Source organism: Procambarus clarkii, chromosome 43, assembly GCF_040958095.1.
Source record: "Procambarus clarkii isolate CNS0578487 chromosome 43, FALCON_Pclarkii_2.0, whole genome shotgun sequence".
Lineage (NCBI taxonomy): Eukaryota > Metazoa > Arthropoda > Malacostraca > Decapoda > Cambaridae > Procambarus > Procambarus clarkii.
In genome coordinates, this window is record NC_091192.1 from 25,270,159 (window position 1) to 25,288,995 (window position 18,837).

The 18,837-nt window shown below is 43.0% G+C and overlaps 1 protein-coding gene across 1 annotated transcript in view; it reads right to left on the bottom strand.

The window, feature by feature from the left end:
- Positions 1-5,013: 5,013 nt before the first annotated feature.
- MED23 (mediator complex subunit 23) overlaps positions 5,014-18,837 on the bottom strand; it is a 67,936-nt gene continuing 54,112 nt past the window's right edge. The window contains exons 22-28 of the mRNA XM_045738781.2: positions 12,394-12,630; positions 11,110-11,269; positions 10,354-10,474; positions 8,159-8,325; positions 6,520-6,673; positions 5,987-6,169; positions 5,014-5,864 (exon numbers count right to left, since the gene is read on the bottom strand). Coding sequence (XP_045594737.1) covers positions 5,511-5,864; positions 5,987-6,169; positions 6,520-6,673; positions 8,159-8,325; positions 10,354-10,474; positions 11,110-11,269; positions 12,394-12,630 — 1,376 coding nt within the window. The 3' untranslated portion in view covers positions 5,014-5,510. The remainder of the gene's footprint in view (positions 5,865-5,986; positions 6,170-6,519; positions 6,674-8,158; positions 8,326-10,353; positions 10,475-11,109; positions 11,270-12,393; positions 12,631-18,837) is intronic.

The window sequence follows — 18,837 nt, forward strand, 5'->3', positions numbered from 1 at the left end:
TCACACCTTCGCCTCACACTGTTCCCCCACCCCCACTTCACACCGCCCCCACCTCACACCGCCCCCGCCCACCTCACACCGATCCCACCCTCACCTGACACCGCCCCCGCCCTCACCTGACACCGCCCCCGCCCCCACCACACACCGCCCCCGCCCACCTCACACCGATCCCACCCTCACCTGACACCGCCCCCGCCCTCACCTGACACCGCCCCCGCCCCCACCACACACCGCCCCCGCCCACCTAACAATAGGAGGTAGTGGGTGCCAGGAAGAGTGGCTCCCTGGTGGTGCCACCTGTGCTCCCAGTACTCCTGTCTTCCAATCGACTCGCTGCCCACTGCTCGGTCACGGGGTACGTACCCCCCCCCCCCAACCCCCTTCACCCACCCCAGTATCTCTGAACCCCGTTACTATTTACGTCCAGACCATTAGGGGGTCCGGACGGTCCCCCCCCCCCAATGTTGTTAGGGGGTGGGGGGGGGGGGGGGGGGGGAGGAAGTATAGAAGATGGATTATTTTTTTAGTGTCAGAGTAGTTAATAAATGGAATGCATTAGGAAGTGGATGTGGTGGAGGCTGACTCAAGTGTAGATATGATATAGGCTCAGGAACCTGTACACTTGTTGATTGACAGTTGAGAGGCGGGACCAGAGAGCCGAAGCTGAACCCCACTCCCTCAGCAAACACAACTAGGTGAGTACACACACACCCAGAATTCCACATCAAAACGGTATCATCAGCGGCATATGCTAGATTGGCCAACATAAGAACTGTCTTTAGAAACTTGTGTAAGGAATCGTTCAGGACCCTGTATACCACTTATGTAAGACCAATCCTGGAGTATGCAGCTCCAGCCTGGAGTTCATACCTAGTTAAACACAAGACAAAGTTAGAGAAGATTCAGAGGTATGCCACCAGATTAGTCCCAGAACTGAGAGGTATGAACTATAAGGAAAGGCTACGGAAGCTAAACCTCGTGTTCGGAAGACAGAATAGTAAGGGGAAATATGATCACCACATACAAAATTTTCAAGAGGAATTGACAGGGTGAAGACCTATTTAACATGGGTGGAACACAAACAAGGGGACACAGGTGGAAACTTAGTACCCAAATGAGCTACAGACATTAAAAATAATTGTTTTAGTGTCAGAGTAGTTAACAAACGGAATGCATTAGGCAGCGATGTGGTGGAGGCTGACTCCATATACAGTTTCAAATATCAGCCCGTCCTAATAAACAAAGCCAAATGCTCGTTAAAGAAGCCGCCAAACCCTTGTTTATGACTGGCAAGTTGTTTACACACAACTCACAACTGATCACTTCCCAACACTTCCCGAACAAGTGCTTTCCTCACGTCCTCTCTCCGCACCACAATTATGTAAATGCTTCAACCACGTACTTCAAATACAAATAATCGACAACAGAACATAAACACCTAACCTAACCTACGGCTAACTATACATAGAATTGTAATATATATTAAATTATGTCTGAGTGTATTAAAAATTGGTTTATTCTATGTTAAAATTGATTGATGTGTCTAGGGATGACGGCCGCTGCTTTAACCAGCCTAGTGTGGGAATGGGTTGCAAATGTAAGTATATTAGAACCCAATATGCTCAAGAATCACGGGCACCACCCCCCCTCTGCCCCGGAAACCATCACCCCCCTCCCCTCTGCCACGGGCACCCCCCTCCCCTCTGCCACGGGCACCCCCCCCCCCTCCACTACCCGGCACCAATCACCGGCACACTTACCATAATGAGTTATACTGGCGCCCTTCAGAAGGGGGCAACAGGCGACAATGGTGCTCACTGATGATACTCAGTATTATCACCAATATGTAAGGGAAGGGCAGTCTCCGGGGAAAGTGCCAAGCCAGTCCGACACTACAGCACCTGGAAGGGGGTCGGGATAAGGCTTTGGGGGGCGGGACGGGGGAAGGAAGTGCCCAACAATTTCCACCGTCGGGGATTGACAACGTAGAAGAAAATAAAAAGTATTATTAAATACATTTTAATTCTTGCATTCCTCACCTCTTAGACTATCTTCCTTCGCTTGTAGAGTTATAGAGGCCACAATTATAGACTGAAATATGTTTTAACATTATTTTGTTCATATGTTCATGGCTATAGCTATAAGGGCCCGTCTGGGGTTTCTACACGGTTTCTGAAGCCATGTCCGGTGACCGAACAAAAGTATAACAATTATTATATTTTTGTTCACCCTCCACGTTCTTCATGTCTGTGTAGCATTTTTCAGTAATTTTGCCTGGTATCTCGAGAAGGGAAATTGGTCTGGAATTTTCTGTTTGAGTCGGATGTTTAGGAATTAATCTGACAAGAGACATTTGTGCGCCCCTGAGGGACTTGAAGTGGAGGGGAGGTAGAAATAGCCTAAGCTACTCTATCCCTTTGAGATGTACTATTTTCTTGTTTCAATAAACATACTTGAACTTGAACTTGACACTTTTTATGAACGTTGGGAATAGTCTTGATGCAAAAGCTGGCTTTAATATTCGTCTATATTGATGGACTGCATTCACTATAGAGGGTTTGTCAGTACTAAATTGTTTATTTTGCAAATCGCCGGAGCCTTGTTCTTAAACAGCATAATTCCTTCTTGGATCCCTGCTATGGTTATGTGATTCATGCAGCGACACTCATTGTACTCACCTAGTTGTGCTTGCGGGGGTTGAGCTCTGGCTCTTTGGTCCCGCCTCTCAACCGTCAATCAACAGGTGTACAGATTCCTGAGCCTACTGGGCTCTATCATATCTACACTTGAAACTGTGTATGGAGTCAGCCTCCACCACATTGCTTCCTAATGCATTCCATTTGTCAACCACTCTGACACTAAAAAAGTTCTTTCTAATATCTCTGTGGCTCATTTGGGCACTCAGTTTCCACCTGTGTCCCCTAGTGCGTGTGCCCCTTGTGTTAAATAGCCTGTCTTTATCAACCCTGTCGATTCCCTTGAGGATCTTGAATGTGGTGATCATGTCCCCCCTAACTCTTCTGTCTTCCAACGAAGTGAGGTTCAATTCCCGTAGTCTCTCCTCGTAGCTCATACCTCTCAGCTCGGGTACTAGTCTGGTGGCAAACCTTTGAACCTTTTCCAGTTTAGTCTTATGCTTGACTAGATATGGACTCCATGCTGGAGCCGCATACTCCAGGATTGGTCTGACATATGTGGTATATAATGTTCTGAAAGATTCCTTACACAAGTTTCTAAAGGCCGTTCTTATGTTAGCCAACCTGGCATATGCTGCTGATGTTATCCTCTTGATATGAGCTTCAGGGGACAGGTCTGGCGTGATATCAACCCCCAGGTCTTTCTCTCTCTCTGACTCTTGAAGTATTTCATCTCCCAAGTGATACCTTGTATCTGGTCTCCTGCTTCCTACCCCTATCTTCATTACATTACATTTGCTTGGGTTAAACTCTAACATCCATTTGTTCGACCATTCCTGCAGCTTGTCCAGGTATTCTTGAAGCCTCAAGCTGTCCTCCTGTCTTAATCCTTCTCATAATTTTGGCGTCGTCAGCAAACATTGAGAGGAATGAGTCTATACCCTCTGGGAGATCATTTACGTATATCAGAAACAGGATAGGTCCAAGCACAGAGCCCTGTGGGACTCCACTGGTGACTTCACGCCATTCTGAGGTCTCACCCCTCACTATAACTTTCTGCTTCCTATTGCTTAGGTACTCCCTTATCCACTGGAGCGCCCTACCAGTTACTCCTGCCTGTTTCTCCAGCTTATGCATCAACCTTTTATGGGGTACTGTGTCAAAGGCTTTCCGACAGTCCAAAAAAATGCAGTCCGCCCATCCTTCTCTTTCTTGCTTAATCTTTGTCACCTGATCATAGAATTCTATCAAGCCTGTAAGGCAAGATTTACCCTCCCTGAACCCATGTTGATGGTTTGTCACGAAGTCTCTTCTCTCCAGATGTGTTACTAGGTTTTTTCTCACAATCTTCTCCATTGTGTTGTGAGTGTTAAGGTGTGTGGTTTGCGTCAGAAGCAGTGTTGTTAAGGTGTGTGGTTTGCGTCAGAAACAGTGTTGTTAAGGTGTGTGGTTTGCATCGGAAGCAGTGTTGTTAAGGTGTGTGGTTTGCGTCAGAAGCAGTGTTGTTAAGGTGTGTGGTTTGCGTCAGAAGCAGTGTTGTTAAGGTGTGTGGTTTGCGCCAGAAGCAGTGTTGTTAAGGTGTGTGGTTTGCGTCAGAAGCAGTGTTGTTAAGGTGTGTGGTTTGCGTCAGAAGCAGTGTTGTTAAGGTGTGTGGTTTGCGCCAGAAGCATGTAACACCCATGACCTCCCCCCCCCCCCCCCCCCAAGAGGTCACACCCAGGGAAGCCTTCTCCAAGAGGTCAGCCCAGATACTCTTGTCAAACATTGCAATGGAATGCAATGTTTGCATTCCATTGCTTATCTAGCACTATTTACAGAACAGAATATTCAGAGAGTTCTGAAATGTCACTTGGTATGAGAGCAGACACAAGATGGCCGACATCAAAGCCATCCGATTTGGGAAGGATTTTATCAATAAACCGTATAGTAACAGCAAGAAAGCAAAATTTTCTAATCGTCCTCAAAATCTAGATATTTTGCCAGCAGATGTGTGATTGCAAGCAGAATAATGCAGTTCAGGCAGTAAAGTACAGGTTTCTGTTCCACCAAGCACACATGTGTGAATCTTGAATGGCCAATACATAACTAAGCCAGAGACATTTCCTGCTTCCTACTTTGGTAATAGGAGGGTACAGGAATGTCATATTTGATGGGACAGTACAGTACCATCAAATGTAACCTCCACTTCGTAGCTATATATCTCTCAAACAGTTGTGCTGAGCATTGGTTGGTTATGAATGCTCATAAATGCATCTTTTGAACACATTGAGGATTTGGTAAAATTTTACAATAATATTTTTGTATACAGTATAAAATAGTATGTTTCAATGCAGAATACTGTATACTAAATTTCATAATGTTAAACAATACAAAATCCTATTTTTAATAAATTTTACTATAAAATACAGTGTTGGTTTACATCAATTTAATATTCATAGGATTTTAAGTCATTAGTAATGGCGATGTCTTCTCACAGACATAATAAAAGGATAAAAACCCACACTTAGGTATTTGTGAATTTTATGTAATTTTTTTTGGGGGGTAAAGGCATTAGTTGTTGAGATGCAAGTCTCAACGTCCAGTGCAAGTTGTTGCAGATGCAAGCTGCAAGTCCTAACCACACACTCAGACCTTAACAAAGTACTCAGAATAGTGCCAAAGACTTGGTGTAAATCTTTACATAAAATTCACAAATACACAAGTGTGGTTTTTTTTATCCTATTTCAGGTCAGTTTATCAATTATAACAAAATGTGTCAATTTAAACCAAGAAATTCTTTCTAGATCAAGGCGACCTCTAAATTTTTTTTTTTTTTTTTAGATTTTTTCCTTGCATCAGCCATCGTGTTTTATTACATTTGTATAATAGTCACAGTTATGATGTACTAACTGGTGATGTATCTTGTAGAAGAGAGGCTAAGCTCGATGCAGCTGCCAAGGAGCCTACACCCATAGCCGAAGTGGACACATTGGATGCCTGACTGCTACTAACAAGGGTACCAAGTGTTCCCACAGCTGACACTGCAGAACCAAGAGCAGACGCAGGTGTTGGTCCACTTCCTGTGAGATTCACACTGCTGCCAGTGATTGTTCCTGCAGCACTGCTACTGCTGGTGGTGCTAGTGCTGGTGGTGCTACTGGTGGTGCTGGTGCTGGCACTGCTAATGGCCATTGGGGTGCTGCTACTCCCTGTGCTGCTACTGCTGCTAGTATTATTCCCTGCATTATTCTGGAAAGTACAACAGGTTTCTTTATATACATTCAAAAGTATTTATAAGCATACATTTTATTAATGCATAATACATCATACTATTAAAAAGACACCAGAACAAGTGAAATTGTCAATTTTACTTCAATGGAGTCTAAATTGAGATGCGTGATGAAACGTAGGCGCCGCTGCAGTGCTGGACGCAAGCCACGAATTATTCCTTCGACATCAGTCTTTATGGAGTCACCAGTAAACATGTATTTTATATGGTAGAGGACATCACAAATCGGATCCATGTACTTCAGATCAGTAACACTTCGATCCACCTGAGGAGGACAGTTAAAATTGTGTACAGTAGAGGAGCAATAAAAATACCTTTATATATAACATATAACAGGGCAAGTCACAGTTGCAGATAATTAGACAATAACATGACTGACAAGTAGACACCCAACCCACACAAATGCAATAATGAGGAAAGTGACAACTTGATATGTGGGGGGTTGGGTGCCTAAATCACCATTATTTGATGTGAAATCTTAGTGATGCAATCCTATGTAAGCTTCTTTGGGCAAGAGTGTTACAGTACTTAAATTTCCTTCTGAAGGAAGAGAAAGAACAAGAAGCAAACTATTTCATATTTTATCACTAATTACATTCCCACATTAAGACCAACCTTAGCTAGAGCTTCATAGAGCTCAATAGTCACATCAAAGACCATACGAGCCAGCTCACAGTTAAAGCGCTGTAAGAATGGACCCACCAGGTGGCACAGCACTACCAGTTGTTCTTCTGTTGCTAACATTGGACGAACCCGCTCTCGCATGAATCTGTCGTGGGACATTAGTTAGTAGTTATTTAAAAAAAAAAAAAATTACTGCAATTTATTTTATGAGCTGCCTCACGTTTCTAATTCGGCTCCTTACAAAATTAATGTCCAATTCAAGGATTTCAATTTAATTTCCATGTATACACGATTAATATGAAGGGGGGGACTACAGTAAGGCAATGTCTACGATGGCAACTGGCCACTGCACATTTTTTGCCAGACATTAACCATGTCACCATAGATCCCAAGGTGACTTGTGGAAGGTAACCCCAAGCCCCCAAGGGCAGTACTTACAGGGCACCTAGGGAAGGAAACCCTAGGGGCATGCAGCCCGAATACTGGAGAAATTACTCCTGGCTTGCACACCACAGTAGAGACAGCACCACACCTCAAGGCACAGAACTGACATTTCTGGAGCCAGAGGCACAAGCCCTTGCCAGTCGAGGGCTTGTGACTCCAGCCAGGACAGGAGTCTCTTGAGGCTGTCCAATATAAAAGTGACCTAGACTCCTACATATCCCCTTAAGCCATTAATAGACATTTCTTACGTGCACTCCTTCACGTTCTCTGTCTTTGGTAAGTATAAGATCTTGCAGTATTCCTCTCAGCCTGCTTGATACCTGGTTGATGGGGTTCTGGGAGATCTATTCCCCAAGCCTGGCCCGAGGCCAGGCTTGACTTGTGAGAGCTTGGTCCACCAGGCTGTTGCTTAGAGCGGCCCGCAGGCCCACATACCCACAACAGGCCGGTTCGTCCGGCACTCCTTGGAGAAAATGATCTAGTTCTCTCTTGAAGATGTCCACGGTTGTTCCAGCAATATTTCTTATACTCACTGGGAGGATGTTGAACAACTGTGGACCTCTGATGTTTATACAGTGTTCTCTGATTACATCAACCAATTCTACAGCTTCAAATCTTTATCCCTTTTCTAGATATTTCGCTATTTCCAATTCTTTTCCACCTCCTTAAAACTAGCGTATTTTTTACATACTTGCTTCAATGGTCTAATTTATTAATTGATCTGCCTTATTCCATATTCCCTATTTCAGTCCCCCTCATGTCAGCATTTGAAGCATCTATCATTCAAATACAGGTATTCCTTTCTCCTGTTCCTCCAAATTAATCTTTATAGTTATAATACAGTACACACAAAACAGTATTATAATAATACTGTTTTAATGTTTTACTTATAAAAAAAATACAGGGGGTTTTAATTACAGTGATTACTTAGTAGGGAACAACATTTGTGTTTCATACAGCTGAGAATTTTGGCCGTATCTTAATATGATAACAGTAAAAAGACCACATTTTGTTTTAACTGACAACTTGCAACCTATAGAACATATCAGATCTAATGGTCATAAAAGGTCCTTACTATTTATGGCATGAAGAAAGCAAGTCATGGTGTCGTACCAATATCCAAAACTAAGTAACGGGTACCTGTTATCCTACAAAACTGATGAAGCTGGCAAAGAAACAAACTTACTGGGGGATGCGTCCAACTTGTCCAAAGGATGCATGATGCCAGAAGGAATGAGCTAGAGCAACAGTAAGTGCAGCACTCATATCACTACGAGACGACTGCACCCGTTCCAAATTAAGCAAGGTGAAGGGGTCCATGGAGCCAGTTCCAGGGCTTGCAAGGATTGGTTTCTGCAAATATACAATCAATTAAAAATTTGTTTAAATGACATTTCAAATAACTGAAAAGAGCACACAAAGTGGTGACAACACAGAAACATCAAATTTAAAGTAAATTTTGATAACATTTTGCCTCTAACAAATTTTCTCAAAACAGATTTCAGACGAAACACTAACTACAAATAATGTTTATTCTCAACTTCATAGTTCTATACACATTTTAAATGCCAAGAATTTCGAAATCAAGATACTTTTTTCTTTATGTAGCCTTATAGATTCTGTGGAAACAATCTCTTATTTATATAACAATGATTCTATTGCAAATGTTCCTTATTTAGTTGTGCAATTTTTTTTAAAGCTTCTCATTTAATCAAATTAATTTAATTGCAAAGGTTTCTCTTTATTTATCCATATATATTTTTATTTCAGAAGGTAGCTAACTGTATTTTGTGATAGTACAGATTACTGCCACACGAGGTAAATAATCATCAGGAGGCAGCACCATGCCTGGAAGACTAATTTAACACCATCCTGTGGTGTACAACAGTCAACATCCCCGGATATCATTCATGTTTTAATACGAGAGTAGAACACAAGATGACAAGTCACAGATACCTGATACACCAGGTATAAAAAGATCACTAAGGTGAATAAAAATTTAATGACAATGGTAGAAAACTAGGAATGTGACAATTCAGGTGTATTGGATAAATCTTATGAGAGAAATCAGATGGGAAATGGACTAAATATATGCTAAGGTTAACAAAACCATTCAGCCAGCTACCGTATTTACCGGCGTAAAAGATGAACCCTCGCATGAGACGCACCCCTATTTTTACAAGGATATTTTGTGGAAAAAACTATTTTAGTATGTTTCATCATACATTTACTTAGATATTTTAAAGTGGTTTTTGTATACTCACCTCCTCCAAGATCAGCTGTATAGTTGTTTATATTTTGGGAAAAAGAATTGCTATAAAATGTGAAACTTGTATTTCTGGATGTGATGTTTCGTGTTACCGTGACAGGCCACCAAGGTCGGTGGTGGCACACCATCACAGCACTATGGTTGTGTTGTCATTCATTCATTGCAAATGGCTGACAGGCAGATGAAAGTTTAACATTCCTTTCAAATTTCTAGGAGCATTTTTCATTTAGATAATGAATGTTTCTTAAAGGTAACACAATCGTTAAATAATGTATGACGAATATCAGGTGTGAGTTATGTATGCTGGGTAAGGCTGGGTAAGGTGGCGAAATGATTTGAGCTTCCTTCATAACTGCCGAATGTGTTGTAAGCAACTTTTTGTATGTTTATGATAATAGACTGTGATAACTCGGCTCGTTTCCAATATTTTATTATTACCCATGATTCTTGTACCTAGTGAACTTACCCAGTATGCTCGTCAGGCTCCCTAACCTACGGCGCTCTGTCTCACATATGTAATATGGCCGCATTAGACGCATGGCAATTTTTTGATACATTGAAAAATATAAAAAAAAGGCGCGTCTTGTACACCGAGAAATACGGTACCTCTTGCACTTGTCAACTGTCTGATACACATAATTAATCCTCATTACCAGCAGGAGGAAGCCTGTACTGTACTTAAGACTTATCTAGGTCCTACCTAGGCCAACTACTGAACTTTCCCCTTGATGAAACCCACAACAATTGCCATACTCCAAGGTACCTATTTGCTTGGTGAACTGAGGCATCACATGAAAGGAAATGTGCCCAACTGTGTCTGTCCTGCCTGGGGATCAAACTCAGGACCCTTGGTTGTGAGCCAAAGATGTAGACCACTGTGCTACAGGAGTAACACTTTATGTACTATTTTGCACTATCAATGCTGAACACAAACAAACAAGTTTAATAAACAAACGATTCAATACAAAATAAACACAAATTAACGTGACTTTCTGCTTAAGTAGAAGATGGACTTGGATACAAAAATTCTGTTCATTAGCTATTTTAGTATAAAAGTATCAGGGTTGTATCACATGTAGAGAAACTACGCTGAATTGCCCGAGACAACTTGCCTGGAGGAGTTCTATTATACGGTCATGAATAACAAGCCAGTAAGGCTCGGGAAGCCACGTGAGGAGGAGACCAACAGCATTCACCCACTCCTCTACCTCACCTGAAGGAATGTCACAGTACCTGTAAAACCACAAGGTGAGCTAATGAATCATACAAGTTTGGGGTTGATATGAAAAGTACTTTCCTTAATAATTACACTCACTGGAGAGAATCTTCCAGCTTAATCCTTTAAGTGTGCATATCTTAATAACCAAACAACCCATAATGCACATATCATCTTAAGATGTTTTAAGTACTGTACTGTACTTTGCAACACTGAAAACTTCCATGAGTATGGTGTTCCCAATACATTGTTTTGTTGTTTGTTTTCTTTAGGGCCTAGGCTTACATTTGGAAGCAACCATGTGTATAATTCACAAGATAGATTTTGAGTAACTTTCTGAACCGACTACTTGCTTGTACCCGATTCCTTCCCCTAAATACAAACGATGCCAGCATAACTATGGAGCAACTAAAACAGTTCATCTATCTGCATCATAAATTATAGTTAGGCTACATCTTATCATGTGGCAAGACCAAATGAGAAAAGCACTTTATACTACATATTGATGTTATTCCCAGCAATTAACAAAAATATATACTGTACTGTATATGTTTTCTTCATCATATGTTACTATATTCATGTTTGAATATATAAATGAATGGATAAAAGTTACAAGACTGCACAGAACTTAAAACTTCAATGGTCAACTTACCCTTTGAGCAGGACATCCAGCAACTTGTTAGCAATAACAGTTGGGCTGTTAGGCAGGGCCATTAACTCCACACAACTCACATGAAGGGCATGAGCACCGCTGTTGGCAAACTCATTAAATCGCCACTCTACTGATGGAAAGATTGGCTTACTTTGCATGGCTGATACTTTAATTAAGGAAAACAAATTAATGTAGAATGTAATTATCATCATGAATTGGTACAATTTTTATCAAACTAGTTTCGTTACCTAAAAAGAAAAATTAGATATACACAGCATTAAAGTAAAATAATAAGACAATTTCATGTTTCATAATGAATACAGATAAGAGAATTAGAGATATCTTAAATATCTAAAGCAATCAGTATCCCATACTTTGTACTATACCCCACACCTCAATATGCAGAAAGAATCACATGGTGAAAAAAAAGAAGGCTTTGAGTACAGAAAATGACTTCCTGTGCAGATCATTCTATTGTTTCCTAAGGCAAGATCTGCAAGACTGCTTAGAGCAGGCATGTCAAACTGAGGGTCCCTCAAGGCCCATATGGGTCACATTTATGTTATGATAACCAAACACGACAACTAATTGAAGTCATTTAATAAAAATTATTACAGAATATTTCTTCTATTATATTATATACCAAATCACAGTATCCTTTGTGCAGGCTGCAGGTGTGCTTGCAAAAGGCCGCATGTTTGGCTTAGAAAGATCCCTAGGCACTACTGCATGTCATTTTAACTGATTGTGCTTAATCCTGTCCCAAGGATACCACTGATCTTACCTTAGAAAACACCCAAATGGATCAGCTCAGAAATCTGCAATTCCTAGCCATCAAATTTAATGCTAGTTGAACAGAGGCAACAGGTGAAAGAACACCATTTCTGTCCTGTCCGGAAGTAAGTAAGTATCAAAAGAAGGCACCAAACCGGGAAGGCTATGTAGCACCACCAAATGTGTGGAATAATCAGAGGGCGCTGAATATCACCAAGGATGCCAATACGAGAACAGAAACGCATAAGGCGAACGATATCAATCCTGTCCGGAAACTGAACCCGGGTCCCTCAATCACGAGCCAAGGAAGTAGACCACTGTATTATAGAACTCATGATTTTCCTGCGTACATCAATACATTGAAACTATCCAGTTTACTATTTGTATAATCTACAAAAATTATTATTTTAACTCAAAGCCTCTGCTATATGCAATGTTTGCCTCCTGGGTGCACCACATGAAATAAAATTATGATAAAATTTCACAAACTGACAGTAAATAAAAGGATACTGTTAACCAGACGCTTGACAAGTGCTGTGTAATAGGACAGTCCTGGTTTCCATGTAATATCATCAGGAGGCCGTGTCAAATACTGACAATAAGCCTCAGTTAAGGCCCAGCCTGGTGGACGAATTTCCTGCTGTGACATTATTACGGCAACTACCAGACGTCGTTTCAGGTTCGGACGCTCGCGTAACTTGTTTTCATAATAGTGGAATGTATTGTATAAATAAGTGATTGGTCGATCTGAAATGCAAGAGTAACTATGAATAACAAATTTACAAATCCAACCTTGTCTCCAAATATGTGATTTACCAATCTGATACCGTATGAAAAAGCTTGCCTAAAGAGAACCATAAATCAACAAATCCAGCTGTGTGTATCTCACATACACAACTCTTACTTTCACCATTTCACGCAATAGGGGTAGCCTAGAGCCACTGCTGACATAATAAAAAGTACCTGTCTGAAGGGTTGCCATGCATATTATATTATATTATATTTACTTATTTAATATATATATTATATATACACACACACACACAATGTTCACACGGAATAGTAACAGAACGAGGGGACATGGATGGAAGCTTGAAACTCAGATGAGTCACAGAGATGTTAGGAAGTTTTCTTTTAGCGTGAGAGTAGTGGGAAAATGGAATGCACTTCAGGAACAGGTTGTGGAAGCAAATACTATTCATAATTTTAAAACCAGGTATGATAGGGAAATGGGACAGGAGTCATTGCTGTAAACAACCGATGCTCGAAAGGCGGGATCCAAGAGTCAATGCTCGATCCTGCAGACACAACTAGGTGAGTACACACACACATACACATACACACACACACACACACACACCCAGAACTGAAGGGCAAGAGCTACGAGGAGAGGTTAGAGGCATTAAATATGCCAAAACTAGAAGACAGAAGAAAAAGAGGTGATATGATCACTACATACAAAATAGTAACAGGAATTGATAAAATTGCTAGGGAAGATTTCCTGAGACCTGGAACTTTAAGAACAAGAGGTCATAGATATAAACTAGCTTAACACAGATGCCGAAGAAATATAAGAAAATTCACTTTCGCAAACAGAGTGGTAGACGGTTGGAACAAGTTAGGGGAGAAGGTGGTGGAGGCCAAGACCGTCAGTAGTTTCAAAGCGTTATATGACAAAGAGTGCTGGGAAGACGGGACACCACGAGCATAGCTCTCATCCTGTAACTACACTTAGGTAATTACACACACACACACACACACACACACACACACACACACACACACACACACACACACACACACAGAAATGAAGATGAGAAACCCATGGTTTAATCAAAGATGTAGGCTAGCTAAGCAGCAAAGTAAAAGGGCATGGAGAAACTATAGGAATAACAGGACACTGGAGAGCAGAGAAAGATACCAGAATGCCAGGAATGAATATGTCAGGATGAGAAGAGAGGCAGAAAGACAATACGAAAATGACATCGCAAGCAAGGCAAAGACTCAGCCTAAATTGTTGCATAGCCACATTAGGAGAAAAACAACAGTAAAGGAACAGGTTATGAGATTAAGGATAGGGGCGGAAGGATTCACTACAAATGACAAGGAAGTGTGTGAGGAATTGAATAAGAAATTCCAGGAGGTCTTCACCTTAGAACAAGGAGAAATTCCAGAGGTAAGTGAGGGAATAGCTAACCAGGAACCACTGGAAGAGTTTGAGATTACCAGTGGGGAAGTAAGGAAGTGTTTACTAGAGTTGGACGTGACGAAGGCTATAGGCCCAGATGGAATCTCCCCTTGGGTTCTAAAGGAAGGAGCAAGAGAACTGAGCCTACCACTCTCCATAGTGTATAACAAATCACTGGCAACAGGGGAACTGCCAGATACTTGGAAAGCAGCTAACGTAGTCCCGATATACAAGAAAGGGGATAGACAGGAGGCACTGAACTACAGGCCAGTGTCCCTAACCTGCATACCATGCAAGCTGATGGAGAAGATTGTGCGAAAAAAACTAGTGGAGCATCTGGAGCGAAGGAACTTTGTAACACAGCATCAACATGGGTTCAGGGATGGCAGGTCCTGCCTCACAGGGTTACTTGAATTCTACGACCAGGCAACAAAAATAAGGCAAGAAAGAGAAGGGTGGGCAGACTGCATATTTTTGGATTGTCAGAAAGCCTTTGATACAGTGCCACACAAGAGGCTAGTGCGAAAGTTGGAGATGCAGGCTGGAGTGAGAGGGAAGGTACTCCGGTGGATAGAGGAATACCTAAGCAACAGGAGACAACGAGTCTGTGTGAGGGGTGAGGTCTCAGATTGGCGAGACGTCACAAGTGGAGTCCCGCAGGGGTCAGTCCTTGGACCTATACTGTTTCTGGTATATGTAAATGATCTCCCAGAGGGTATAGATTCGTTCCTCTCAATGTTTGCCGACGATGCAAAAATTATGAGGAGGATTGAAACAGAGGATGATAGTAGGAGGCTACAAGATGACCTGGATAGACTGAGTGAATGGTCCAACAAATGGCTGTTGAAGTTCAACCCGAGTAAATGCAAAGTAATGAAACTAGGCAGTGGAAACAGGAGGCCAGGCACAGGATACAGAATAGGAGATGAAGTACTTAATGAAACAGACAGAGAGAAAGATCTAGGAGTTGATATCACACCAAACCTGTCTCCTGAAGCCCACATAAAGAGAATAACGTCTGCGGCATATGCGAGGCTGGCTAACATCAGAACGGCGTTCAGGAACCTGTGTAAGGAATCATTCAGAATCTTGTACACCACATATGTAAGACCAATCCTGGAGTATGCGGCCCCAGCCAGCATGGAGCCCGTACCTTGTCAAGCACAAGACGAAGCTGGAAAAAGTCCAAAGGTATGCTACTAGACTAGTCCCAGAACTAAGAGGCATGAGTTATGAGGAAAGGCTGCGGGAAATGCACCTCACGACACTGGAAGACAGAAGAGTAAGGGGGGACATGATCACAACCTACAAAATCCTCAGGGGAATCGACCGGGTAAACAAGGACGAACTTTTCAACACTGGTGGGACGCGAACAAGGGGACACAGGTGGAAGCTGAGTACCCAAATGAGCCACAGAGACGTTAGAAAGAACTTTTTCAGTGTCAGAGTAGTTAGCAAATGGAATGCATTAGGAAGTGATGTGGTGGAGGCTGACTCCATTCACAGTTTCAAATGTAGATATGATAGAGCCCAATAGGCTCAGGAATCTGTACACCAGTTGATTGACGGTTGATTGACGGGACCAAAGAGCCAGAGCTCAACCCCCGCAAGCACAATTAGGTGAGTGTGTGTGTGCGCGCGTGCCCCCCCCCCCCCCCCCCCCACCCACCCCCCCCCCCCCCCCCCCCCCCCCCCCCACACACACACACACACACACACACACACACACACACACACACACACACACACACACACACACACACACACACACACACACACACACACACACACACACACACACACACACACACACACACACACACACACACACACACACACACACACACACACACACACACACACACACACACACACACACACACACACACACACACACACACACACACACACACACACACACACACACACACACACACACACACACACACACACACACACACACACACACACACACACACACACACACACACACACACACACACACACACACACACACACACACACACACACACACACACACACACACACACACACACACACACACACACACACACACACACACACACACACACACACACACACACACACACACACACACACACACACACACACACACACACACACACACACACACACACACACACACACACACACACACACACACACACACACACACACACACACACACACACACACACACACACACACACACACACACACACACACACACACACACACACACACACACACACACACACACACACACACACACACACACACACACACACACACACACACACACACACACACACACACACACACACACACACACACACACACACACACACACACACACACACACACACACACACACACACACACACACACACACACACACACACACACACACACACACACACACACACACACACACACACACACACACACACACACACACACACACACACACACACACACACACACACACACACACACACACACACACACACACACACACACACACACACACACACACACGGAGACGGTAGGAGACACACGCGATTAGTGAGGTCCGCGGAAATTCGTCAATTTCTCGGGATATTGAAGGAGTATAGAGGCTAGATCATAGTATTTGGCCTCTCGCAGTGTGTAGCTAGCAGGGTGCAACGTAGCATAGTCATATCGCTAGCGATAGTGCGAAGATTTGGCGAAGAAACCAAAAGTGGAGCTAGGGCACCACCGGTGCATGTAAGTGTGTGACCTGGCCGGGTGGGACGACCCGCCGTGGAGCTACCTGATTGTGCTGTTGAGTGGTGACTGTGATCAGTGGTACAGTGAATTAGTGAACTGTCACATAACGATACAGTGACTGACTCCAGAGCTTTGTGTTGAAAGAGAAGAACGACCTCATCAATCTACCAGCACTTAGTGAATCACCTAGTGGGAGACAACGACGGATAACCATCTCATCATACATCGCTCATCTGGTTGTGTGAGCGGGAGGCAGACTGGTATGTACCCCTCTCTGGTCAATTAATCAGGTGTACAGATTGAGGTAAAAGATTATCAAATTCTCGTCCAGGATATCATATATATTTAAAAATCTCAGAGTGGCTCATTTAGGCAGAGGTAACGCATAAGGGTCCACCAAATGACAGAAGACCTAGACAGGAATATGATAGAAACAACATGGCCACCATTAACATAATAGAAAGAGCAGCTTCTGTTGCTAGCAGGAATGGATCTGGACTACTAATTATGGGAGACTTCAACCATGGGAAGATAGATTGGAAGAACAGAGACCCGCATGGAGGACCAGAAACATGGAGAGCTAAGCTGCTGGACGTGGCAACAAGAAACTTTCTAAGCCAGCACACCAAAGAACCAACAAGAATGAGAGGAGAAGATGAACCAGCAATGCTTGATTTGATATTTACCCTAAATGAATGGGATATAAGGGAAGTTAAGATGGAAGCGCCCTTGGGAATGAGTGACCACAGTGTATTGAACTTTGAGTACCTGGTAGAGCTAGGACTTATCTCCCCCCAAAAAGAACTAGGAATCAAAAGGCTGGCATACCGAAAGGGGAATTATGAACAGATGAGAAGTTTCCTAAGTGAAATACCTTGGGACACAGACCTCAGAGACAAGTCTGTACAGGGTATGATGGACTATGTTACCCAAAAGTGTCAGGAGGCAGTAAACAGGTTCATCCCGGCCCAAAGGGAAAAATCCGAGAAGCAACAGAAGAATCCATGGTATAATAGGGCATGTATGGAAGCGAAGAAACTGAACAAAAAGGCGTGGAGGAACTTCCGGAATAACAGAACACCAGAAAGCAGAGAGAGATACCAGAGAACCAGGAATGAGTACGTCAGGGTGAGAAGAGAAGCAGAGAAAATTTTTGAAAATGATATAGCAAACAAAGCCAAGACCGAACCAAAGCTACTCCACAGTCACATCAGAAGGAAAACAACAGTGAAAGAACAGGTATTGAAACTTAGAACAGGCGAGGACAGGTATACAGAGAATGACAGAGAGGTGTGTGAGGAACTCAACAAGAGGTTCCAGGAGGTCTTCACAATAGAACAGGGTGAGGTCACTGTGCTAGGAGAAAGGGAGGTAAACCAGGCGGCCTTGGAGGAGTTCGAAATTACGAGAGAGGAGGTCAAGAGACACCTGCTGGATCTGGATGTTAGAAAGGCTGTTGGTCCAGATGGGATCTCACCATGGGTACTGAAAGAGTGTGCAGAGGCACTTTGCCTGCCACTCTCCATAGTGTATAGTAAGTCACTAGAGACGGGAGACCTACCAGAAATATGGAAGACGGCGAATGTGGTCCCAATATACAAAAAGGGCGACAGACAAGAGGCACTGAACTACAGGCCAGTGTCCTTGACTTGTATACCATGCAAGGTGATGGAGAAGATCGTGAGAAAAAACCTGGTAACACATCTGGAGAGAAGGGACTTCGTGACAAATCGCCAACATGGATTCAGGGAGGGTAAATCTTGCCTTACAGGCTTGATAGAATTCTACGATCAGGTGACACAGATTAAGCAAGAAAGAGAGGGCTGGGCGGACTGCATTTTCTTGGATTGTCGGAAAGCCTTTGACACAGTACCGCATAAGAGGCTGGTACATAAGCTGGAGAGACAGGCAGGTGTAGCTGGTAAGGTGCTCCAGTGGATAAGGGAGTATCTAAGCAATAGGAAGCAGAGAGTTACGGTGAGGGGTGAGACCTC